We start from the raw sequence: 25048 nt of genomic DNA, 5'->3' as shown, positions 1-25048 counted from the left end.
TGGGGGGCCTTTCATGATCTTTGCCAAACTTCCTTCCAGTGCTCCTGTCTCAGCTCTCCCCACCACACAGCAAACACTCTGGCTGCACTGACTTTTTTTTTGGATGTTCCTCCACAGTCTTCACACTTTATCCACACTGTGCCTTTGTTCAAGCTGGTCTCTGTCTGGAATACCTTCTTCCTCTGACGATATCTCCCTTATATTTTCAGGTTGAACTTAACCTCAGTGCAGTTCAGTTGATCTGTTGTACGGAGCACCTACTGTACACTTAGGCATGACTCCTTCCCTTGACTTGGTGCTCCCTGCCCAGGCAATCAGTGCCCTCTTCCGTGCTCCCTTGCACCATGATGCATGGTGGCTCATTGATGCATGGTGGCATCATTCCATGATGGCTCATTGCATCATCATGGTTAGCTGCTGACATGTCAGTTTCCCATGTTAGAGTGCAGACAAGTGTTTGGTACCTCTTGGACCCCCAGTTCCTGATAGGGCTGGCCCAGCCAGGTGAGGCCTAGGTTTGTAGAAGTGAATTGAAGCAAGAATACAAGCACCACATGCATATTTGCACACACACGCCCATGTGTGCATGCACATGTGCACACACATACACACACTTGTGATACACGTGGCTGTTGTACTCAAATAAGGTAGGGCCAGAATTAGGTGGGGGTGTGAGTCACTTAAGATTCCCTGGAGGGAGGTGCCTGGGTGGCTCAGTCAGTTCAGCGTCCGACTTCGGCTCAGGTATGATCTTGTGGTTCATGAGTTTGAGCCTGCATTGGGCTCTGTGCTGACAGCTCAGAGGCTGGAGCCTGCTTCGGATTCTGTGTCTTCTTTTCTCTCTGCCCCTCCCCTGCTCGTGTTCTTGTCTCTCTCAAAAATAAATAAAAATATTTTTTAAAAAATTAAAAAAAAAATTCCCTGGAGGAAGTGAGCCCTGAGCTGCTGACCCAAAAGAGAAGCACTCTTTCCCTCTTCTCACTTCCTTCCTGGCCCTGCTGCTGAAAGAAAACAGCTGACACTGGCTATGAAAAGGGAAATATATGTATTTTGAATTGGGGGTTGGGATCTCCTAGCCTGAAGGTGATTAAATCAGGCGCGTGCTTCCCTCCCTTCCTGCCCTGCCCTCCCTCCCCCTCTCCCTCCCTCCCCTTAGTCCCTCCCCTTCCTCCCTCCTTTCCTTTCCTGTCTCCTTTATCTCCTCCCTCCGGTCTCTCCCCCCCATTCCTCCCCTCTGTCCTCCCTTCCTCCCCTCCCTGCCTACTCCCTCCCCTCCCTCCCTCTCTCCCTCCCTTCCTTCCACACACATTTTCTGAACCTCTAGGACATGCCAAATACCGGGGGCTACAAAATTGATTAAATAAAACATATCTTTATATTTTTCTGTCTTCTTAATGTTCATGCTAGAACAAACCTGCCCTTTCTTTTATCTGTCTCAATGGATCAGAGTTCAAGTCTTGGCATGTCACTGATAGCTCTGTAACTCTGGGCAAGTCAGGTCACTTTTCTGAGCCTCAGTTGTCTTATGTATACCATGGAGATGACAATACCTTCCTCCTAAGAGTGCAGTTGATAATGTGCGTGAGGTGCTAAGCAGGTGCCTTTGATAGTTCTTCATTGAGTGAGAGCCACTCTCCAACTGGAAGCTTCCCGAGGGCAGTGACCACGTCCAGTGTGTCCTCAGTGGCCAGCACAGGGCCAGGCACACAGTAACAGTACATCAGCGTGATCTGTTATCCCAGTTTTCCTGGGACTGTCTCAGTCCCACATCTTGGGAAACACCTTGGTCCTGGGTAAATGGGGACAGTGGGTCGCCCTACACTACGTTCTCCATGAGGGTTTGTAGAATGGATATAGGAGTGAATGAATCATGAAGGAAGGACCAAGGTAGGACTAGGGCAGGCAAGAGCAAGCACTGGGCAGCTGGCTTGTCAGGTGAGAGGTGGTCCTGTGAAGGGACTAGAAGACCTGGCAGGTGCAAGGTGGGAGGTGGGCATGGCGCCCTCTGCTGCGTGGCAGCATGAAAAAAGACACAGGTCCTGAGTCTGTGAGGCTATTGCCTTCGAGCAGGTTTCAGGCTTCCAGGGCCTATGCACTCTTCCTCTGACACAGCCAGAGAGAGGAAGGCAATCGCCGATCCACTTTTGCTAGAAAGGCCTGTGAGAAGCCACCAGCTGCTCCTCTGCTTTGGAAGCGGGAGGCCTCATGTTCCTCACTCAGCCCACTGTGATCCAGCCTGTCTGCCTTCTGAGCTAGCCACTCCAGACTGCGAAGAGACTGCACAGAGGTCTGGGCTGGGGGATGGGAGAGCAGGACTGCAGCCCCATTCTCAGGTCCTGGCCCAGAGACCGAGCTAGGCCTCAGTTCCCCACCTGTTGCCTGGGGATCAGCCCTTCCTGCCAGGGTGTCTGTGAGTTGTGACTTGTGGAAGGCCCCTTGGCACGTCTAGCACAGCATAGGTTCAGTGAGTGCCATTTGTTGTCCCTTTTTGTAAGTGGGAACAATAAAACTGGCTCTGCATACCTCCCAGGGCTGATGTGGGGGCCAAATGGGATGTGGGATGCGGGAACACTTGATAATCAGTGTTGTATCCTTTGAATATTTGCGGATGGGGCTCTTGCCAAGGCTGTTCCTGCTGGCCTGGGGTTCCAGGCACAGGTGGGGGATGACCCTGCCCACCCGGGCATAGAAGATCCTCCTGGCGATGTGCTCCAGGATCACAAAGAAAGCCAGCGGTGCTATCCGTGTGAGCGTACGTACTCTGTGGGTTGGCCCTGTGCTCAGATGATCTCCGCTTCTTCTGAAACCATGGCAAGAGGGAGACAGACAGACAGACGTGGCCCAATTGCAGGGAGGTTTTAGTAGCAGCAGGACGCGTGACAAGAAGAAGGAATGTCCTCCGGAGCCTCCTCTGTCTGCTGGGCTGGAGGCAGGGCCTTTGTGAAGGCGGGTGGTGTTCGGATCGCCTCTGGGCCCTTCCTCCAGCCCAGAGGCGGGTTCACCATGAGGCTGGTGCAGCTTCAGCTTCGGGCCCTTTGTGCTCCAGGGCCCGGTCCAAGGCCTAGCGCTGTCCACGTGCTTGGACGCTTTGTGAAAGGCGCCAAAGGAAGACATTTTTGTACTCTTCTCCTTCTCCTTCTCCTTCTCCTTCTCCTTCTCCTTCTCCTTCTCCTTCTCCTCCTCCTCCTCCTCCTTCTCCTTCTCCTTCTCCTTCTCCTTCTCCTTCTCCTTCTCCTTCTCCTTCTCCTTTTTTAAGAGGAGGATGAGATGAGCTCATCCAAGACTGGATCTGCCCCTGCTCAGGCCAGGTGGTCCTTTGTGCCAGGATGTGGGTGCCGCGTCCCTACGTGTGCTCAGAGCAGTCTCACCCCACGCGTGTGGACCTGGTCATCAGTTAGAGTCCTCACTGCTGAGGCAGGACCTGAAAGTCTCCCAGAGGGGAGCTGGTTCTGGGACAGGCCCAACTGCGGATCCTACTTGCTATGTAAAGAAGAGCCTGGAAAGGTCCTTCTGCCCTCAGTCTTCCTCATCTGCAACATGGACACAATACCTACCTGAAAAGGCTGTGGAAAGGTTTAAACAATGTACCCCAGATGAAACAGCCTGGTACAGCCCCAGGCTTGTCATGCGGGAGCTCAGTAAATGGTGGTGGAAGCTGGATGGAGATGGGCAGGGGTGCGGTGGGGAGGGTTAGGGCGCTGGGGGTGGGGTCGGGGGCATTGGGGTGGAGCCAGTCCACTGCCTGTCAAATTCACCTGCACCCTGCTGTGCCTCTTGCTGGGTGCTGGGGACATGAGCTGCTGGGGTGGGGTGGTGGTGGTCAGATGAGCTAAGACGTTGGAAAGTGTTTATAAGCTGTGAAATACAGTTCCCTGGGAAGGAACAGTTGTAAACTGAGTGGCCTTTTTGTGGGAGAGGTCAGAATAGAAGTCTGCTTCTGGGGGGGGGGGGGGAGGGAGGGGGGTTGGGTGGGAGGTAACCAGCCTGACTGGTTTTGTTGGAAAGCTCTGCTGCCCTGGCAGGCAAACTGACCTTTCTGGCTTAGGAAGGAAACCCGGCCAGCAGGGTGCGCTGTTTCCCACGTCCTCCACCCTCGCGCCGAGGTGGGGAGAGGTGAAGGGAGCTTACTGGTGGTTGCCTCGTCCCTCCCAACTTCGGTGCCCCCTTCAGAGAGGGAGGAGCAGTGGGGGTGGGGAGAAAAGAACATAGGCTTTGGTGTAAGGCCAGGTTTCAAACACTACCACTACTGCTTATGTCTGTGTGCTTGCGACAGTAGTGTAATCTTGCTGCGCCTCGGTTTTCTCATCTTTAAAATGGGTGTGATAATATTCTCTCCCCCTGCCCGGATTGTTGGAAGGCCTAAATGAGATAATGTAGGGCTTAGCACAGTGCCTGGCACATAGTATCGTGCTCAATAAATACTGATTATCCCTCTGTCTTGCCCCATGACCCTCATCAACCTGTCTTGCATTCTGTTCCTTTACCCATGTGTGCATACCCTCAGTTGGATTGGGCTCCCTGGTAGAGAAGGTCATGCTTTATTCACCCATCATTACACCCCCAGCCCTGACACAGTGTCTTCAAGACTCCCTGAACTGCTTGGCGACAAGCTCCATTGGCTCAAGGAGAAGAACGCGAAGTTTTAGCCAGAAACTCACTTATTGCACACCTACTACGTGTTTCTGCTGGAGGCATACTGGGTGGTCTCTTCCCCTCAGAGCTTGAATGGCCACTTGTAATTTGCTATCACCCTCTGTTACAGTGACTTTCTTTTCTTTCCTTCTGGTCCCAGTACCTGGCACGGGGGATTCACATACATTTTTGTTGAATGAATGACTGCCTTCCCCCCCACTATTCTGAAAGCAGGCTTGGTGTCCCTTCCAGCCCAGCCACTTTCTAGCTGGGGCAAGTCACCCTGCCTCTTTCAGCTTCAGTTTCCTCCCCTTTAAAATGGGGAGGGGCGCCTGGGTGGCACAATCGGTTGAGCGTCTGACTCTTGGTTTCTGCTCAGGTCATGATGTCACCGTTCTGAGTTCGAGCCCCACGTCAGGCTCTGTGCTTGGGATCCTTTCTCTCCTCTCTCTGCCCCTCCCCTTCTCCCTCTCTTTCTTGCAATAAATAAATAAACCTAAAAAATAAATAAATAAAATGGAGAAAATAGTGGTACCAAATAATCAGGGGCTCAACCGTGCCTAGGACAAGGTAAGCACCCAATAATGGCAGCTGCTGTTTTTCAAATGATCTCCAGGGGTCTTCCTCTTCTGGTTGGGAGAATATTCCATTCCTGCAGACCCTCTCTGCTGGCCTCACAAAGGATTTGGAGCTCTGTGCAAACTGTTTATGTTTTCCCGGCAGAGTTTATTACCCAGCCGGGCCTACTGCAATTAATTACAGGCAGAGCAAATAACTTGTCCCTGGGAGGCTGGGCTTGGCATAAACATTTACATCCAGCCAGGGGCCAGCTCAGGGGCTTGGCTCTTTCCTCCAGCCTTTAGAACACAGAGAGATCAGGGGATCAGAGATCAGAGGTGTGGGATGGGGTGGGGTGCCAGAGAGAAACAGCTTTCCTTCAACTGCTTTTCCTGGACTGTTCCTTAGCCCTTGAGGTGCTGGGCGAATGCTTTCTCTTTTCATCCTCCTCATTACCCACAAGCCGACTCCCTGTTTGCAGATGGAGAAATCGAGGCTCAGCGAAATGAAGCAGTCTGTTTAAAGCCACACAGCTCACAGGGGAGGCAGGAGCTGAAGGTTCACGTGGCAGCTGTGTAGAAAAACAGACTGGAAAAGAGAGGCCAGAAGTTGGGAAATCACCAAGGGATTGTGTGTTCGTGCGTTCACTCATTCATGCACTCGTCCATTCACTACATAGTTGTCAGGCCCCTGTCCTGTGTGAAGGGGGCCTAAGGAGACAGTGGTGACTATGAGTCACTGGGCTGAGTCCAGATTGTCTCCACATTGAATGCCAGAGACTCCCTCAGGATGGTCCCATTAACAGGCAAATGTGTGGCAGAGGCGGTTTCTTGGAGGGCCAGGCAGGAGATGGCCTCTCTGGGTGTCTACTGTTCATAGCCACACCGTCTTACACAGAGAGGTGGCCTGAGGGGAAGTTGTCAAAACGAAGGGCTGTCTGAAGTCAACTCACTCCTCCCAACCTAGAATCTGGAATTCTAGATTTCCAAGCCCCTACCTCTGTGCAGAGAAGGCTCAGACGAGGTTTGGCTCAAAGTTACAGCAGGGACGCATAGTGGGCATTCCTGGCAAAGGACTTTTTCTCGTGCATTTATGTCTGAGAGGTGAAATGACAGATTGGCAGGGCAGACCCTCATGGCTGTCCTGATCCACAGCTCCTCCCCACTCCATGCTGTGAGTCCTGTGTTTTCTGGAGGCCCTTCCAGCTCAGCAATTCCTGTTCTGCTCGACAGTCTCGCTGTGAAGCACTCTAGAACATTCTGCTAGGGGCCATCTTCCTTCTCTCCAGGGTAGAAAGCTAAGACCCAGGGGGGAAGGAGCAGGGTCCTCCTGCCCCTGTACTCATTTTGGACATGGTGTGCCTGGATCCTGGGACCTCTGGGCTGGGCAGGAGCCCATCCCTACAGCTTCAGGCCCTGGTGGACCCTGGGGCCTAGCCTGAATCATCCACTCTGGGTGGTCAGCACCTGGCCCGGAGCCTGGCATGTGCCTGGCACTGATGCCCAGGAAAAGTGTGACTTGCAGGGCGAGTGAGTGGCTGGTGGGAGACAAGGAAACTCTAGGGAAGAACACCTAGTTTGGCAGGCCGGGGCTTCCAATGCAAATCACCGGTCTACCACGTATGAACATCAGTGTTGCTTCTAGAAGCGAGATGGAACAATAGTCCTCACCCGCAGAGTCATGGTGGGGTCAAAAGGCAGCAGAAAGTGGAAACAGATGGTCCAAATATGCATCAGTGGATGAAGGGCTAAACCACCTGTGGTCTGTCCAAACCATAGAATAGTATTGAGTCATAAAAAGGAATCACATACTGATACATGCTACAGCATGGACAAGCCCTGAAAACATCGTTCTAAGCGAAAGAAGCCAGTCACAAAGGTCACGTGTGTATGAATCCATTTATATGAACTGTCCAGGACAGATCCATCTGTAGACACAGAGAGCCGACCTCGGTAGTTGCCAGGGGAAGGGGGAGAGGAGGATGGGGAGAAGAAACTACTTACGGGTGAAGCATTTTACTGTGGAGGGATGGAAATGTTTTGGAAATAGAGGAGGAAGTTTTGCATGCTGTGAATGCACTAAATGCCGCTAATTGTTGACTTTGGCATGGTACATTTTATGTTATGTGAATTTCACCTCAATGAATTATATTTTTTTAGTTGCTAAGAAGACAAGGCAGCATCGGTTAGGAGGGGATGCTGGAGGTGAGACAGGGGTGTGGGGGCGAGACTACTGCAGAAAGGATGGTGTGGGATTGAACGCCGTGACAGGTGCAGGTGTCCAGTGGGAAGCAGTATGGCGGACCGGTTAGGACCAAGGGTTCTAGAATAAGACTGACAGGATTCAAAGCTATGTGGCCTTGGGCAGGTTGTTTAACCCCTCTTTGTTTCATTTTCTCATCTGTGAGATGGGAATAATGAAGTTCGTATTATGGGGATCTTCATCTTTTATTATGGAAATTGTAAAATTTTCTGGAGCGTTAAATGAGTTAATATTTGTAAAGTGCTTAGAATAGCACTTGGCACAAAGTAAGTACTGCGTGAATGCTAGCTGCTGTTATTATGGCCCATTCACATTTTTATCTATGTGCTCGTTACTGAGCACCAGGCCTAGGCTGTTCTCCGAGGCTGGGGCCGTGAGCCGGACCCAGGGCCTGTTCTCTGGAGCGCCGTCTCGTCTTGGTGCAGGAATCAAGCCTCCTCCCACGCTGCTTGCAGCTCCAGCTGTTAATGAAATCACCTCACCTCCTGCTTTTCAGAGCTGCCTGAGTGGGCACTGTTTCCCCTATAGGACCTGGCAGGCCTCCTTCATGGCTTTTGAAAACACCCAGGTCTTGGGGGCTGGTGCCTTGGGCTCTCGGGAACCTTAGTAAGGCTATTGTTTGCCTGCTTGTCATGGAAGAAGTCAGGGGGCTGCGCTCTGGGGTTCTCAGTGTTTTCTAACCTCCAGGCCTCTGAGCCTGTGTTTGGGATGGGTCTGAGGTGTCACATCTGTCGCAATTTTATTTATAAAAAGCGGACGGTCTTTTTTGGGCTGGCACTCTGGACAACCAAAGTAGGGCATTGCAGTGGGAGTCGGGGTCCCTCCTGAGCCCCAGCCTTCAAGCTTCTGCTTCCTTTTGGGCCTGACCAGCCCCTGTCAGCCTCCCTGGCCCCGCCAGCAGTCATTCAGGCTCTGAGTCTCATGGACTGAAACAATCCGATTCCAGCCGCTGCCTACCCCCCCACCGCACCCCGCTCTGGCAAGCCCTCCACATTGGCACCCCTCCCAGGGCCATCCTCAGTCTGTCACTCGGGCACAGGCATGTGCCCCATCCCTTCACTGTGACAGTCAATACATACGGAGTCACCTGGTCATGGTCACTTCCATTCACCCCCAGCAAAGTCTCGCTCAGCTCTGGGGCCTCCCACCCAGCACTGCCCTCTCCAACACCTGCATCCCCCAGCTACCTCTGACCACCTGCCCTCCCATCCCCCAGAGCTCTGCCTTCACCTGCTGGCTTCCCTGCCAGATTCTTGTCCCAGAGGTTGCCCCAGGGCAGCCGAGCAGGAATGTCATTCCAGGAAGGCGCTTGCCTTCTCTCTTCTTGTAAAAACAAAACTACATCGTAAGTAGCTTGAGTCAGGCCTCCTGGAACTCCTCCCTGGGGGTGGGAGGATGGACAAAACAGGCAGTCGTGGATGAACTGGAGGGCCTCGGGAAGAAGGTAGAGCCAGAGTCAGGCCAGGCAGAGTTCTCTGGGTTCTCAGAGGGCCCCAGTGTATTCATATCCCCCCTTTTCTCTCCCAGGCACGCGCACCACACTCCTTCACATAGACTCTGGCCCTCGAGGGCTTGGCATGCCGTGATCAGGGAAGGTTCTTTTGGTAGAATACTCATTTATTCAGCCTTTCATTCATCCATGGGCCTTTGCTCAGTGCCAGGCCCTGTGCTGAACCCCAGGGAGAGTAAGACCAGACCAAGTCCCTGCCTGAGGGCTGGCGAGGGAGGCCCTTGGGCACTCAGAAGGATACAGTGCAGTCTGATAAGGGCCATGCATTCATTTGCTCGTTCAGCAAAGACTTGCCAAGCACCTGCTACGTACCAGGCACCATTCTAGCACTGGGCCACCAGCCGTGAACAAAGCAACAAAGCAGGCAGGAACCCTTCCCTTCACCAGGCTAACCTTCTAGTGTTGTGTCCTCTTAGAGACAGAGTGACCAGAGTTCTGATGCAGCATTTAAAAAGAACTAATACTTATCTTTCAGTGATTATTTTTAAAAACACAAAACCTTCCCACTTGGACAAGTAGAAGATAGCAATCACCCATAATCTCATCACTTTGGAAGGTCATCAAAAAAATTTTTTTGTGTGTCTTCCCTCTTTGCTTGTATGTGTACGTGTACGTGTGCATGTGCCTGTGCCTGTGTATTCAAACCCAGTTGTGCTTAAACTGTATGTGACATTTGGATTACTGTTTTTTTTTTTCCTCCAGCATTTCCCATGCCATTAACCCACCATTAATAAATCCGTATTTATTAATGACACATAGAGTTCCTCATTGCAAATGCTCCACAGTTTATTGAATCTTCTCCTTATTTGGCATTGATGTGACTTCTAGTTTTTTTTTTTTTTTTTTTTTGCTATTGTAAATAATGCTGAGATGATTAGCTTTGAAGCTCTCCGATGGCTCTCCGAAGGCAGAATCCTGGAAGTTGCAAACGTCCCAGGCCCAGCAGCTGCCTGCTGTACTCTGAGCACCTTTCTTGTGGCTAAGGTGCAGCTTCTTGGGGGAGGGGAAGTTCCTGCCAGGTAAATTTCAGTGAGTTGTTGCATTTGTCTTTTGCTGCATAAACAGTCGCCCAATAACTTAGTACCTGGAAATGACAACATTTGTTTTTTTATCTCTCCCCGTTGCTGTCGGTCAGGATGTGGGAAGGGCTCAGCTGGGCATTTCTGGCTCAGGGTGTCTCATGCCCTTGCGGCTGGCACAGGGGCTGGAGTAGCTGGGTGCTTGCAAGGAGACCTTATTGATATTATCCCTGGAGTCTGGCCATGTCTCCCTCTCTCTCACTGCTACCTCTCTAATGTGGGCCACCTTCATTTCTCCCCTGGATGAATGATCCCAGCTGAACACACACCGCACTCTATGGGCCAGGGGTCGTTCCAAGTTCCAAGTTCTTCACATGCGCGAAGTTGCTCATTTAATCCCCGCAGCAACTGAAAGAGGCAGGTGTTCTTGTGATCTCCCTTCCAGCTCATAAATGGCAGATCTGGGATTTGAACTCAAGAGCAGGCTTATTATTGATCCTGCCACCTAACTGGTCTCCCTGTGTCTACTCTCGCCTCTCTGTCCTTCCATTCACCACCCTGTGGCCAAAGTGAGCATATTAAAGTGTAACTACATTGTGTCCATCCCTTGCTGAAACCCTGCCAATGTCTTATCGTGGTGACAATAAAATCCCAACTGCTGACCGAGTCCACCTGGTGACTGGGCCCTGCTGCCCTGCCCTTGCTGGCCTCGCCTGCCCATACCCCTCAGGACCTTGAATGAATCCTGCTCCTTCCTCAGAGCCTTCCCACAGCAGCTTTTGTTTATTTTGCCTCAGTATAACATGCCCACACCTTGCCCCTGTCAGAGTTATTACCGCTTCTTCTTCAGCTCCTAGCTCAGATGTCACTTCTTGGGGAAGCCTTCTCCACTTCTCAGGCTGGTCAGTCACTTGTCCTGTGTTCTCGGAGCACTGTATTTGAGAGCACCTATTGTTAGAGTCACTGTGTACTATTGATTTCTTTGATATCCGTCTTGCAGGGGATGCTGTTGGCATTGGGGTCCGTGCCATGGAGCCCCCTGGTGCTGTGCAGTGTGGAACCCTGCTGTCTTCCTTGCTAGAGGGGAAACTTTGTATAGACAGGATCCATTACACATATCTGCCCATTTGTCCCTGGCGGCCAACAGCGTCTGACACAGAAAAGGCACTCAATAAATATTTGTGGAATATTATTTTTTTTAATTAAAAAAATTAATGTTTATTATTTTGAGAGAGAGAGAGAGGAGAAGATGAGCGGGGGAGGGGCAGAGAGAGGGAGACACAGAATCTGAAGCAGGTTCCAGGTTCTGAGCTGTCAGCACAGAGCCCAACATGGGGTTCGAACCCACCAACTGTGAGATTGTGACCCGAGCTGAAGTTGGACGCTTAACCCACTAAGCCACCTAGGTGCCCCATGGAATATTATTAATGATAGTAAGAATTAATAAGTATTACTAAGTGCTAGGCACTACATTTAGTTAATCCTCAGAATAACATTATGGGGTAGGCCCTATCGTCATCCCCTCTTTTTAGAAGAAGACACAGGCTGAGGAAGGGGAAGTCACTTGACTGCTGGACTGTTGTCCTCTAGCGAGTGGAAGGTTCAACCAAGCCAGACTGGTTCCCTATAAAAAAATAGATGAAAGAAGGACCCCTCAATTCTAGCAGCTTAAAGCCAGCCAGGTGAGGGAAAGCCCAGACAGAAGTTTCAATAAAGCTTCTCAAGCAGTGGTGAGGACGTGTTTGTGTGGGAAGGGTTGTTTTCCTCCGCTAGGGAGAGAGGAAGGAGAGAGAAGGCTCCTGGACAGGAAGTGGATTTGCTTTGGGGCCACTCTCCCATTTGGACACCAGGCCTGGCTGCCTACTCTCGTGACCACAACCTCTGTCTCCCAGGCTCGCTGCACCCAAATGGAGGCCTGAGGAAAGCAGGTAGCAGCCAGGGCAGGGATGGGGTGGGACTCTAATATGTGATGAAGTCATGCCCGGGGCCTTCGTTCTTACTTGTGTGGAAGCCTGTCCTTGACCTGATGTGTCTCCTGAGAGGCAAGGGGATAAGAGAGTTTCCATTATGGAGGTGAGGGAATGAAGAGACCCAGAGAAGTCAAGGGGTTTGTCTAAGTCCCAGAGCCGGGACCAGAATCCTGGTCTCTGGAAGCCCCTCAGCCTTCAGCACTCGTGTGTGTGTGTGTGTGTGTGTGTGTGTGTGTGTGTGTGTGGAGTGGGGGTGGGGGACAAAGATGATGCCTCCTTCTTCTTCAGTCCCCCCAGCTCCTCCTGACTCCTTATCCCAGCAGTGTGTCCTTCTAGAGGACAAGGCCCCCATCAAAGCTTTGTGGATGGTTCTGAAATGCCTGCCAGTCCTGGTTGTCTAGGAGTTCAGAGTCACCTCGGTGCCCACGCTCCAACCTTTGAATGCCTTGGCTTTCCTACCAGACTGTAGGCTTTCTAAGGGCTAGGCCTTGACTCCACCATCATCAGATCAGTTTTGCTGCACAGTATTTTCTGAGTCTGTGCTAATCCTGTGTTGGAGCCCAGCCCAGCCCAGCCCAGTGGTTGCTTCAGGTGCTTTGAGAAAAGCTGGTACCTGAGTGGGTCTTGGAGGAGCAGTAGGAGTGACCAGGTGGAGTCCACATCACCTTCCTCCCCGAGCCCCAGCTCTGTACCCACAGTACCTGTGGGTACAGAGCTGGGCGGGCCCTGCTGATTGATGGGGCCTCCCCACTAACCACCCCCCACCCAATCCTTAGCAGGGCTACCTAGTCCCTGAAGCTTCCAGAGGCTCCTGTCCTGGGTACCTTCCCAGCCACCCACCCCTCTGAGGCCCCAGCTTCTTTCCCTGTCTCCTTCCTCACAGGTCTGTCTGCTGGGGATTCTGTTTTGGTTGGAAAGAGGAGGCGGAGGTGTTTGCGTGTCTGGCTCTTTCCTCCTTTCTGATTCCTCCTCCCTTCCTCCCTCTTGCCTCTCAAGATGTTTCCTCCGCCAGCCTGGCCACACTCCAGCCTCTCTGCTCCTCAGTGGCCATCCTCTCCCGCCTAGGGCTTCCGTGGGCTGTGGCTTTCCCTTACTGCCTTATGTCTCCGGAGGAAGGGTCCACGGGGCACGTTTTTCAGGGTAAGGCACGTTGCCTTCTCCTTCCTCTGCTGTTTAAAACCCACATCTCCTGGGACAGCAGGTTGCAGGCCCATTCTAGGGCTGCTTCCTGCTCTGAGTGGTACTCTGGGCTCATCCCTTTCTGTCTCTGGGCCTTGGTTTCCTGGGGAGCCCATAACCTGCCCATCACATAACCTGCCTTGTGTTCATTCGGTAGTAGTTTTGTGCTCTTTGTCAAGGATCTGCACTCCAGGCGTGGGACACTGGGGAGCTGCTTCCTACAGCCTCACAGTGCCTGGAACATAGAATTTGTACTACCTTCCAGGCCCCCAACCATCTTTTCATATCCCCAGCTGTGGTCCCATCACTCCTTGACGACCCTCACCTACTCCTTCTCTGTCTGCCCCTCCTGGCAGAGGTTCACAGGGGGAAGCAGACCCACACCCAAGCCTGACGGAGCTCAGCTTGAGCTTTGTATCCTCAGCACCTTGCACTGTGTCTGGAGCAGGGCAGATAATAAGTATTTGTAGAATGATCTTTGGAGGTACAGCCAGGGAAGCTGACAGTGGCGTGATAGAGGGGTGAGGATGGTCAAGGTGCTGAGGGGGCACTTCCTAGTAGAGGTGATGTGGGGTGTTTAGGGATGGGTAAGAGTTGGACAGATAGCAGGGTGGGAAGGGCATTCCAGGCAGAAGGAACAGATGGCGTGTGATCTGGGGCTTAGAGCGTGTGTGAGTAAGTGGAAAGAAGGGAGGCTGGAGAGAAGGGCCTGGATTGGGAGGAACCTCTGATCTCAGAATGGGTGTCCTGGCCTGCTGGAATGGTGCCAGCACTTAGCCCCCTCAGCTGGGTCCCAGGTCTTTGTGCTGCAGGCTGGGGTTTGTGGGGGCAGGCAGGTGGTGGAGGGGCAGGGCCCTGGAGGCTTGCCAGGCTTTCCCAGGGCTTGGGACTGTGTGAACCCAAGGCTATTGGCTCTGCTTCCCCGGGCCGAGCAGGTCATGGGATTAGAACTTGACAGGGCCAGCTGGTTGAAACAGGCTTGTGGCAACACATAAGTTTGAACCAGGTTCAGTTGTGGTCTCCGTAATTTCCTGACTGTGACTCTGGGCAAATCATTGACTTGTGTATGCAGGGGTTTCTTCTACAATAAAGATAACAGAAGCTGCCTCTCAAGATTGTTACAAAAAATTAAGATAATTTGTGCAAAGTTTTCGTTTTTCCTCCCCGCTTCTCCCTGCCTCTCCCCTTCCTCTCCACCGCACCGCCGCCCCCTCCCCCCACTCCTTCTTAGTAGGGCTGGTCCTTTCCACTTGAGGCCTGGGTACGGTGGGACGGATGTGAGGCATCCTCAGCCCTGATAGCCTGCCCATAAATCTCTCCTTCCACAAAACCCTGGATTCAGAATGCCCCTGCTAAACATACGTTCCTCTGGGAAGTGGTTCTCAGTGTCTTAGGGCCATTGTATCAACCTCACCTTAGAAATGCAGCCGTTGGAAATGCATATTCCCAGGTCCACCTCACCCCTACTAAATGGGAAGACTGAAGGTGGGGCCCAGCAAGCTGGGTTGTAACAGGCCTCCCATGCGATTCTTTTTTTTTCTTTTTTAATGTTTATTTATTTATTTATTTATTTATTTATTTATTTATTTATTTTGAGAGAGAGAGAGAGCATGCAAACAAGCTGGGAGGGGCAGAGAGAGAGAGAGAGAGAGAGAGAGGGAATCCCAAGCAAGCTCTGCATTACCAGTGCAGAGCCTGATGCGTGGCTCAATCCACAGTTCCTGAGATCATGACCTGAGCTGAAATCAAAACTCGGATGCTTAACTGACTGAGCCACTCAGGCGCCCCTCCTCCCATGTGATTCTGACCTATGCTCAGTGTGAGAACCACCGCCATAGGGCACTGATGCCCAAGGGCCTCTCAGAGGAGCCTGGGTTTGGGCCGGGAGTCAGAACACATGGGTGCCCAAGGGGGCTGGCTTCAGGGGTGGGCGACCTGTGCGGTCACCTAGGGCCCCAAGCTCAGGAGGACCTCTCGATTGGTTAAATGCTCTTAGGGGCCCCGCATCCTGCACTGGGCCCACAGATCATATAGCCGGTGCTAGGTGCTGGTCCCAGCCATGTACCAGGTTAACTGGGTATCCTCGGGGAAGTCACTGTCTGTCCTGGTCTCATGTGCTTATCTGTCCAGGAGGATGATAACCCCCACCTCCTAGAGTAATCGTGGGGATTAAATGTGCAGCTTGGGATCAGCAGTTGGCACAGTGCCTGGCCCAGGCAAGTGGAGAGTGGCTTCCTGAGGCTGCGTGCCAGTACTGGGCATACCTCTGGGGAAACCATGGCAGCAAACAGACACTATCCTTGGCTTCATGGGGCTATTGGTCTGGAGCAGGGGGACAGCCAGAGTGCCCACTGTGAGGGATACCCTGAGAGTGCCTAGGAGGGGGCCTGACCTCATCAGGGGTCACCAAAGACTTTCTGAGGAAGTGCCCAATGAGCAAATATCTGAGATAAAGTGGATGTGAACTTGGTGTGGGGGTGGACAGCCTTGTCCAGACGGAGGCAACGGCGTTACCATGTGTTTTTTTCATAGTTATTAATAATGGATCTCTGGGGAGCCGAGGGGAGGTGAGAGGGCCTGGAGGGAGGAGATGGGCTGCTGGGGCTGCAGGCAATTAGGAGGCTGCCTCAGGGCCTCATGGCAGCTCTGGGCTCCTCCTCTAGAACCAAGGCTTTAGAATAGGAACAGCCCTTGCCCAGAGACCTTCTGGAGCTGTAAGAATGTGGCCTTGCCAGCTGGTGTGGCAGGCAGGTCACTTACTTTCCACAGACCTCAGCTTCCCCTTCAGCAGGATGGGTCTCCCGGTCCCCTCAAGTGGCTGCGCAGAGGTAGAAGTCATTGCACAGAAGCCCAGCACAGTGTCGCCTGCAGGAAGAGTGCTCAGCGCCCAGTGGCTCCTCTTGCCTCCGTCAGTGTGGAAGTGGAGAGCTCAGGTTTTGATCAGGAACCCCTCTAGCCCAGGCTTGATCCCTTAGAGGAGTCCGTTCTTTAACTGGAAGGAAAATCAGACTGGTAATTTCTTTACTAGAGATGACCGCTGAGATTAAGGACTCACCAGCTGTGGGGGCCCAGAAGCAGTGGCTTTGCAGACAGCCGAGTGTCCATCTTTCTGGGTGTCCCTCCCACCCCGGCCTCAGGGCCCAGCGTGGGGGTGAAATTAAACCCGCTATATCACACAGAGGGATGAGCTCCCCCATCCAGTGCCTTGAGTTCAGGCCGTGCTCTCTCAGTGGTGACAGTGGCTCTCACTTACCGAAGGCTTCCCTGCACCCGGTCCTCTCCAGGCATTCACCAAGAAAAGCACTGTTATTATTTCCACTTTATCAGTGAGGATCAGAACGGTTTTCTCTTTGCCCAAGGTCACCCAGCTAGTGAGTGGCAGAGCCCAAAACACTGCCCCAAACTGACCTTCCTAGTGACATGCTTGGGGCCAGGGGTGAGTCACGTCCTTCTCTGGGCCTCAGTGCCACCACACATGCCCTGAGGACTGGAATCCAATGTTCTCGGAGGCCCCCTCAGCCCCAGTACCCTAGGATCTGCATTTCTGGGAGGGCCCATCCCCCTGAGAAGTTACCCCACCACACCCTGTCCCACGTCCAGGCTGCTCTTCCTTTACTGTGTAGGAAATGATCGATTCACTCAGGCCCTCTCAGTTCCGGCCTGCCAGGCCTCCTGCCACCTAGGGCTGACCTCTGGCCCTTTTCCCTCCCCCTTAGCCACAAGAAGGAATGGGTGTGGCCAAGACCTATGGTTTCTCCACCGTGAGTGCCGTGAGTGCCGTGTGGCCTGGAGCTGGCGAGGTGGGAGCCCCATGGGAGAGTCCATAGTTGCAAAGAGTTTGATGTTTCCAGGGAAACAACCAAGGTCAGTGGGGCTAGAGCGTATGGGGGGCAGGGGAGTGTAGTGGGAGGGGAGATCAGAGGGGTGGGTGGGCCCAGATTGTGAAGAGCTTGTGGGGAGCAGTGAATGGGTTTGAGGCAGAGGAGGGACTTGACCAGGTCTGCCTCAAGAATGACTGAGAAAATGCCAGGGACAGCAGGTGCACACAGCTCAATAGCTATTAGTCATGTTTTCCTTATGTTGATCATCATGAACACCCAGATTCCACTTCTTGCCGGCTGTGAAAACTTGGGCCAGCTACTGACCCCCAGGGCCTCATCCTGCTCACCGGTCATGTGGGAAGAAGGATGAGGAGCCTTCCTCTCAGGGATTTTATCAGGAGCAAAGAGAGATAATGGGAAAATTTCACCTAATTTTGATAAATCCTGCAAGTTCTTGGCCCGCTGAGCCCAGCTACATGGCCAGCACCCCTTGTCCCTGTCCCGTGCCTCCCTGTGTCAAGTTGGGGCAGGGTAGGACTCAGTCACTGGCTCCAGAAGGCCCTAGCCACAATCCACAATCCAAGTCCTTGCAGGCAGAGCTTTAACCTTCCCCAGATCCCATCCCTACTCCTGTCCTCAACCTTGGCCCTGCAGTGGCAGACCCCTACCTCCTCCTCACACTCCCCCCTCCTCCCGCCTTGAAGCTCTGGCTGAGGGGCTCCCAGCCTTGACAGCCCGTGGAGATTCCCAGTAAGCCCAGTGTGGTGTGGAGGGGAGCGTGTAGGACCTGAGGAAGTCACGTGCTTTCCCTGAGGCTGTTTCCTCATCTGCAAAACAGGAATGGGAATACTTCCTTTATTAGTCTCCTATTGCTCCTGTAACAAATCACCACAAATTTAGCGGCCTGAAACAGCCCAGATTTATTCTCTGACGGTTCTGGAGGCCCAAAGTCCTAAAGTAAGTTGGAGGGCTGTGTTCCTTCTGAGGACTCTAGGAGAGAATCCATCCCATTGCCTTTTCTAGCTTCTAGAAGCTGCCTACGTTCTTTAGCTCCTGGTTCCACTCTCCATCTTAAAGCCAGCAGCATAGCATCTTCTAATTTCTCTCCTGATGCCTCTATCAGCACGTCCTTGCCTTTTCTGTCTCTGACCCTCCTGCCTCCCTCTTATAAGGACCTTTGTGATGGCCCTGGGTCTACCCAGGTAATGCAGGGGAAGCTCCCTATCCCCAGAACCTTAACTAAATCTCATCTGCCAAGTCCCTTTTCCCACGTAGGGTAGCATATTCACGGTTCCAGGGATTGGGGGATGTGGGCATCTTAGGGGGGCATTCTTCAGCGTGCCACACATACCTTGCAGGGTAGTGGTAAGGATCCAATGAGACAAAGGACGTGAAAGGCTCCAACAGTGCCTGGGATGTGGCAGTCAGCTCCCAGACATACTTCCTTTCCCTCCTCTCTCTGGACCTCTGTCTCCCCATCCAGAAAAAGAGGCCCATCCCAGCTCCAGCAGTTGGATCCCACCTTATTTAGAGCCAGTGGTAAGGACAGGCAGACTGTGCTCTTACCGCAGCCTGGGCTTCATCGCAAGCAGCAGAATGGAGCCCTGCCCCCAAGACGCCCCCAGTGGCCCTCAGAAAAGCCCGTGTTCTCCTCCTCCCTCTCTGGGGCAGGCCTCTGCTGGTTCCTGGCCTGCCTCGCATTTCCCATCATTCCCAGGGATGGCTGATGGGAAAGGCTGAGCTCACTGCTCCCTGGGGATGGCGAGGGGTGGAGGGAGGAGAGGGAGAGGCTGGCGGCAGCTGCAGCTGCGAGAGAAGGGGAGAGGACAGGCTAGGAGAGGAGATTTGCAGTGGGAGAGGTCGGGGTTATCAGTGCCCTGGGGGGAGTGGGGGAGGGTAGGGCACGGCCTCCAAGCTGGGCCTCATGAAAGTTCAGATCTTTCTTGGTCTCCTTGGAAGGCTGCTCTGTCCCTCTGCTGGCCACCCTTCTGAAAGGCCCTGGGGCCCGGAGGAGGATGCATGTATGTCGGGGATGGGAGGAGGGCATCACAGACCAGCAGGGGCAGGAAATGAGGGATCACTGACCTATGAGAATACCGCCCCCTTCAAGACAAGAGAGCCATCTCAGCCAGTGTCCCTCCCTCACTCCTACCCTCTCCAGAGAAATCAGTCACTGTTTCCCCTTGGGCTCATCATTTGTCTTCACTGGCCCTTACTTTTCTTACTTGCGCGCATGCGTGTGTGTGTGTGTGTGTGTGTGTGTGTGTGTGTGTGTGTGTGGCAGGGCAGGTAACCCCATTGTGGTATTTGAGAGTATCAATTGGGATGGTGATTTTGAAATGATTTTGAAATGTACACTCTGCTATTTAGGTTTGCGTCATTCCATGCATTTGCACGTCACTTTAATGTCCTCTCTTCTGCACCTTGATGACCTGGCAAACTCTGAATCATCCTTCCGGTCCCACCTCAGATGTCGCCTGTTCTCTGTAACTTTCAAGCCACTCCCTCTCTGGAGTTACGGTCACCTTCTTTATAACGCTCCCTCATAGTGCCTTTTGCAGATAGTTTTTGGTTTGTGCATCTGTCTCCTTTACCTGTTTCAGTTTTGGTCATGTATATGTTTCTAGGAATTTGTCCATTTCTTCCAGATTGCCCATTTTATTGGCATATGATTGCTCATAACATTCTCTTACTATTTATATTTCTGCTGTGTTGGTTGTGATCTCTCCTCTTTCATTCTTGATTTTATTTATTTGGGTCCTTTCCTTTTTCTTTTTGATCGAACTGGCTACGGGATTATCAGTTTTGTTAATTCTTTCAAAGAACCAGATTCTGGTTTCATTGATCTGTTCTACTGTTTTTTCGGTTTCGATAGCATTAATTTCTGCTCTGATCCCTATTATTTCCTATCTTCTTCTGGTTTTGGGTTTTATTTGCTGTTCTTTTTCCAGCTCCTTAAGGCGTAAGGTTAGGTTGTGTATCCGAGATCTTTCTTCCTTCTTTAGGAAGGCCTGGATTGCTATATACTTTCGTCTTATGACCACCTTTGCTGTGTCTCAGAGGTTTTGGGTTGTGGTATTATCATTTTCATTGACTTCCATATACTTTTTAATTTCCTCTTTACTGCTTGGTTAGCCCATTCATTCTTTAGTAGGATGTTCTTCAGTCTCCAAGTATTTGTTACCTTTCCAAATTTTTTCCTGTGGTTGATTTCAAGTTTCGTAGTGTTGTGGTCTGAAAATATGCACGGTATGATCTCGATCTTTTTGTACTTACTTAGGGCTGATTTGTGTCCCAGTATATGATCTACTCTGGAAAACGTTCCATGTGCACTGGAGAAGAATGTATATTCTGCTGCTTTAGGATGAAATGTTCTGAATATATCTGTTAAGTTCATCTGGTCCAGTGTGTCATTCAAAGCCATTGTTTCCTTGTTGATTTTTTGATTAGATGATCTGTCCATTGCTGTGAGTGGGTTGTTGAAGTCTCCTACTATTATGGTGTTACTATCATTGAGTTTCTTTATGTTTGTGATTAATTGATTTATATATTTGGGTGCTCCCACACGTGGTGCATGAATGTTTACAATTGTTAGGCCTTCTTGGTGGATAGACCCTTTAAGTATAATATAATGTCTGTCTCCCCTACCATATGTGGGCAATACATTCACTACAGACCCCTCTGCTTGTCAAGGTCCCTGGAGTTGTGGTAGAACAGAGGCAGGCTAGCAGAGGCACTAAGGGAGCTGGCCTCCTGGGATCTGACCTGGGCAAGGTCTCCATGTGTCAGTCCAGTCCTTAGAATTGAGCAGGCCCCCATGACCCTTTCCGTCAGATGTACAAGCATCTAGGTTGGGCGGGTGGAGCTGGTTGGGAAGTTGTCAGTGCAGACAGATCGGTGGCTAAAGAACGGGCCAGCACTGTTCCTCCTGGCAGGCTTCTCAAAATTCCCCAGACAACGGAGGGGAATCAGCATGAGGAGTGGGTGGAGAATTTGGGGTGGGTGTGAGGGTGTGGATTACCAAGCCCCAGGGTGTGGTTTGGGGAGAAGTTCAGAGACACCCCCAGTGCTCCTTCCTGCTTCTGCCTCGCGGAGGACAGCTGCTCTTGGCTGGCCTTGCCATGCCCACCTTATCCGTAGGCCTCTGTGTTCTTGGAAATAATGGAAATTCATTTCTTAAAAATGCTTGATATTTCAGCCTTGTTCTCCTAACATGCCTTTGTCTCTGACCTCCAAGGAGCTCCTCATACCCATTATCTCCTCTCAGCTGCCCGGGCCCATCAAGGTAACGTGACCCCCATTGAGAGCTGGTGAGCCAGCTGAGGCCAAGATGGGCTGAAACCTGCCCAAGACCACCCAGTGAGTCTGATTATTGTGGTGGTGGTGGTGGTGGTTAGTGTTTACACCCCTTGTACAGAGCTCTTGGTGCCAGGGCCTCATTTAACACTCCAGACAGCTGAAGTGCAGGCTGATGAAGCAACAGTCGCCTGACCCCAAGCCCTGAACTCCGTTGTGAGGCCCCTTCTCTGGGCCAAACACAGCCCCACCCTGGAACAGCTCCCAACCTGGGCAGGGCAGACATCTGATAGACCAGGCCCACCAAGGAGGTGTAGGAGATAGGCACCCTCAAGGGAGAAAAATGCCTTTTCTTCCTTGAGTTGGCCTCAAGATTAAGCAGGATAAATATGCGAAGTCCCTAGCACCTAACACATAAATGATAAATCTTAAAACCATTGCCATTGTCAGTTTTTCTTGTTTTCTAAGTTTTAATAAAACTACTCAAAGTTTCTAAAGAACTATGATTTTGAGATAACCGAGAAGCACATGTTTTACCTTTGTCATACTACTCTTTGAGAGAACTTCTTACCTCCTGACCATACCACGATAAGTCTGATAATGAATGTATTTGGTTTGGAACACAGGATAAATTGTATCTTTCAAAACGATCGAATTCTTTTAAAATTCAGAAGCATTGGGGCGCCTTGGTGGCTCAGTTGGCTGAGTGGCTGACTTTGGCTCGGGTCACGATCTCACGATTCATGAGTTCGAGCCCCGCATCAGGCTCAGATCCTCTGTCCTTCTTTCTCTGCCCCTCCCCTGCTCGCTCGCTCTCTCTCTCTCTCTCTCTCTCTCTCAAAAATAAATAAATAAATAAATAAATACACAAACATTTAAAAAACTTCAGAGGCATTGTTATTATATTTTTACTTCTTAATTTATCAAGCAGATGGTTTGACCTGCTTCCATTTCTTTTCTGCTCTGTGACTTTGGGCAAGTTACTTACTACCCTTTCTGTGTCTAAGTTTCTTCCTATGTAGAGTGTGAAGAGGAAGAGTATCTACCTTACAGGGTTCTTGTGAGGATTAAATGAGTTGATACAGTGTTTAGAAAAGTGCTGGGCTTGTATTAAACATGATAAACATCACTTATAACAACAATAATAGTTCTTAATAAGAAAATATACCCAGATTAAGTTACCAGATTAAGGTAGCTTTTCAGTGAACATGTATTCAGCTAACATTTACTGAGTGCTGGCCCTGGGCTTGTTTGGGCCTTGGTCTTGGGGCTCCAGTGTTCTGTCACTCTGCTCAGTGGCCTGGGTCCCCAGCTCCATTTCCACCCCTTGCTCCTAGCCCCGAGGGCCCTGGGTGTGAAGCTCATAGACAGTGTCATCAAAGCACTTTGTGGATCAATGCTAACTAATAGCAGCTCCCTGGAGCTGGCACACGTAGGGAAAAGGATTGTGAAGGCAGCTTGGACCAGGCTCAGGGACGGCACCCGGCACTCAGGGCGGCCAGTGATGTCCTCTGGGCGGGACCTGGGAAGGGCCCTGCTGTCCTTCCTCTCCTGTGCCTCCTGCCACTTCAGCCAGCAGTAGGTGATGGTAGAGTTTGGAGATTGGGGGTGGGAGGGGTGATAGTGGCCACAGGGGGAAGAGGTTTGCCCAGCTGGTGGCAGAGCCAGGAGCAGAGACCCATCCAGCCCACATGTCTGGTCACATCCAGGCCAGGGCTGGCCTGACCGGGCGTCCTCTTCTCAGGGCTCTCCTAGTCGCCCCCTTCAAAATTTCTTGAGAAGTCTACATTCCTGGGTTGGGACAGACGGCCAGTGGCCTCTGCCCAGACACGTGGCCATCTTAAGTATGGCAAGGCAGCTTTGGTTCAGTTGAGGGCATGAATGGGAACTTGGCATGGGACCCTGTGCAAGGAGGATTGGGCAAGACTCCCCCCAGTTCTGCCCCAGAGGGAAGCCCTTCTCTGTGTCTTAGACTGAGCTAAAGTCTGTTCTGAGGACTGTTGTGGGGGCAGCAGGTGGGAGTGTGCCCTCTGAGAGCTCCTAGTCTAATGGAGGAGGCATGGCCCCATCCCCCTGGAAAGAGACTCCTGTCGGATGGGGGGAATGTGGCTTCTATTTCCTGGGGCTCCCTATTTAAAATGGAGGGAACTAGCCCTCTTATCCTCTGGCAGCTCCATGTTTAAGGAAAGAGGCATGATCTTTGTCCTGCAGGAACTCCTGTGATGGAAAGTCATAGCCATTTCCCTAAGGGAAATCTTTATCTGATAGAGGAGATCTGCCCTCTGCCCTCAGGAAGGCCTCTGTCTGATGGGGTAGGCTCATCTTGTCCTTTCACTCAAGAAGCCCCATTTTATGGCCTCTGCCTTTGTCTCTCTCCTCCCTGCTTCCCACCCCCTGCCTGATTTATGGGGAGCCCAGATCTACAGGCACCAGCCACAGAAAGCTGGGCAGAGTAATGGGCTCAACTGCTGTGGGGCAGGGAGGAAGGGGAGAAGGGGGACTATAGAAGGACTCCATAGCAAGTGAGGGTGACATGGAAGGCTTCCCAGTGGAGGTGCCTTTATGGGACAGTCTTATGGACAGGAGGTGCCTGGCTGTGATGAGACTCCACTGGAGATAGAGGGTTGAGGCTCTTCCAGGCTGGGAAGGGACACTTGAGAGGTCACTCCAGAGAGCCCCTGTCTTCATGCAGGCCTGACTGCTTGGCGTGGGGGGGAAGAGTCCCAGGGAGACCCTCACCCTCTGACTGCACAGTCTGAGTGTTGCCAGCCCAGAGACATCCGCCCTCCAAGGCCTGACTGAGAAGCCCAGAGGAGGAGAGGAAACAGGACGCGTATCAGGAACGCCTTTTCCTTTTCTTTGTAACTAACCCCCTCACTCGGGGCCGGCAAGAGCTGATCCTGAAGGGCCTGCCCTGGCCTGGCTGCTGCTGCCTGCAGCCCCCTGCTCTGGGTCTAACACAGCCTTACCTGTCTGTGCCCACCCCCCCCACCCCGCCCTCCTTGGCTGCAGCTTCTGGGCCAGTCCCTTAACTTCGCCAAAACTCAGGACTCTCATCTGTAAAATGGGGTAAGACTTCCTCTCTGCCTCACAGGGAAGTTTGGGTGTTTTGGGGTTTTTTTTTTGTCTCTTTGTAGGATTTACATAATTTTTTCCTTTATTCATGAGATGTGCATTGAGCACCTCTGATCTTTGCGGTGGGCAGGGGCAGAGAACCTAGGCAAGGAACAGGTGTGGACAGACAGAAAGTCTGTTTGGGACTTGTCTGAGGAGTTGAGGGACATCTGAGTAGAGATGTCACAAGGCTGGCGGGTGTGGGGGCAGAGAGGGTCTGGCTGGAGGTAGAGGTTTGGACTTAACCAGCATCTAGTAGCAGCCAAGTGACTGAGTGGGTGGAGTCACCCAGGGACTGCTTGTCATGAGCTCTGGGAAGGGGTGGAGGCCAGACCCTGGAGGCCACAGCCAGCTGGGCTCAGCTGACAGAGAGCTGGGCACAGAGCAGGGGTAGGGAACCACTCAGCCGGGGTTCCAGAGGCCAAGAGGAATGGGCACCGAGACAGGACCACTGGATGGTATTCCTGGGGTGGGGGGGGGGGGGGTTGAGCCATTCACCTTAGCAGGCTGGTAGGGAGGTGGTGTGTGGGGGAGGGGGGGCCACAGAGGCTGAGGAGGGAGTAAAGGTGAAGGTACTGAGACATCGAAGACTGTGGTCAGTCAGGTTGGCATTCTTTTACTGTTCTCATTCTATAAGTTCTCTGCTAGCTAGAAGGCTACTTACATGTGTATTTCTGTGGTGTGTAT

General features: G+C 52.0%; 1 protein-coding gene and 1 long non-coding RNA gene across 5 annotated transcripts in view; one reads left to right on the top strand and one right to left on the bottom strand.

The window, feature by feature from the left end:
- ARRB1 (arrestin beta 1) overlaps positions 1-25048 on the top strand; it is a 75961-nt gene that overhangs the window by 13464 nt on the left and 37449 nt on the right. For 2 of the 4 annotated variants that reach the window (XM_053900103.1, XM_053900104.1), the window contains exon 2: positions 16847-16994. The exons of 1 other annotated variant lie outside the window; for it this stretch is intronic. In XM_053900103.1, coding sequence (XP_053756078.1) covers positions 16942-16994 — 53 coding nt within the window. In that variant the 5' untranslated portion in view covers positions 16847-16941. Of the gene's footprint in view, positions 1-16846; positions 16995-24294; positions 24317-25048 lie in introns of those variants that run through there. One more of the 4 variants, XM_019449844.2, reaches the window with a different exon arrangement.
- Positions 9791-18942, bottom strand: LOC109267209 (uncharacterized). Its single transcript, XR_002079981.2, has 3 exons — positions 18303-18942; positions 15902-16122; positions 9791-10046 (listed from the first exon to the last, which is right to left on the bottom strand). It is a non-coding gene; the product is annotated as an uncharacterized LOC109267209 (long non-coding RNA).

Source organism: Panthera pardus, unplaced genomic scaffold (genome assembly GCF_024362965.1).
Source record: "Panthera pardus isolate Hobbes unplaced genomic scaffold, ASM2436296v1 HiC_scaffold_12, whole genome shotgun sequence".
NCBI lineage: Eukaryota > Metazoa > Chordata > Mammalia > Carnivora > Felidae > Panthera > Panthera pardus.
This window is presented reverse-complemented; position numbering and strand designations above follow the sequence as displayed.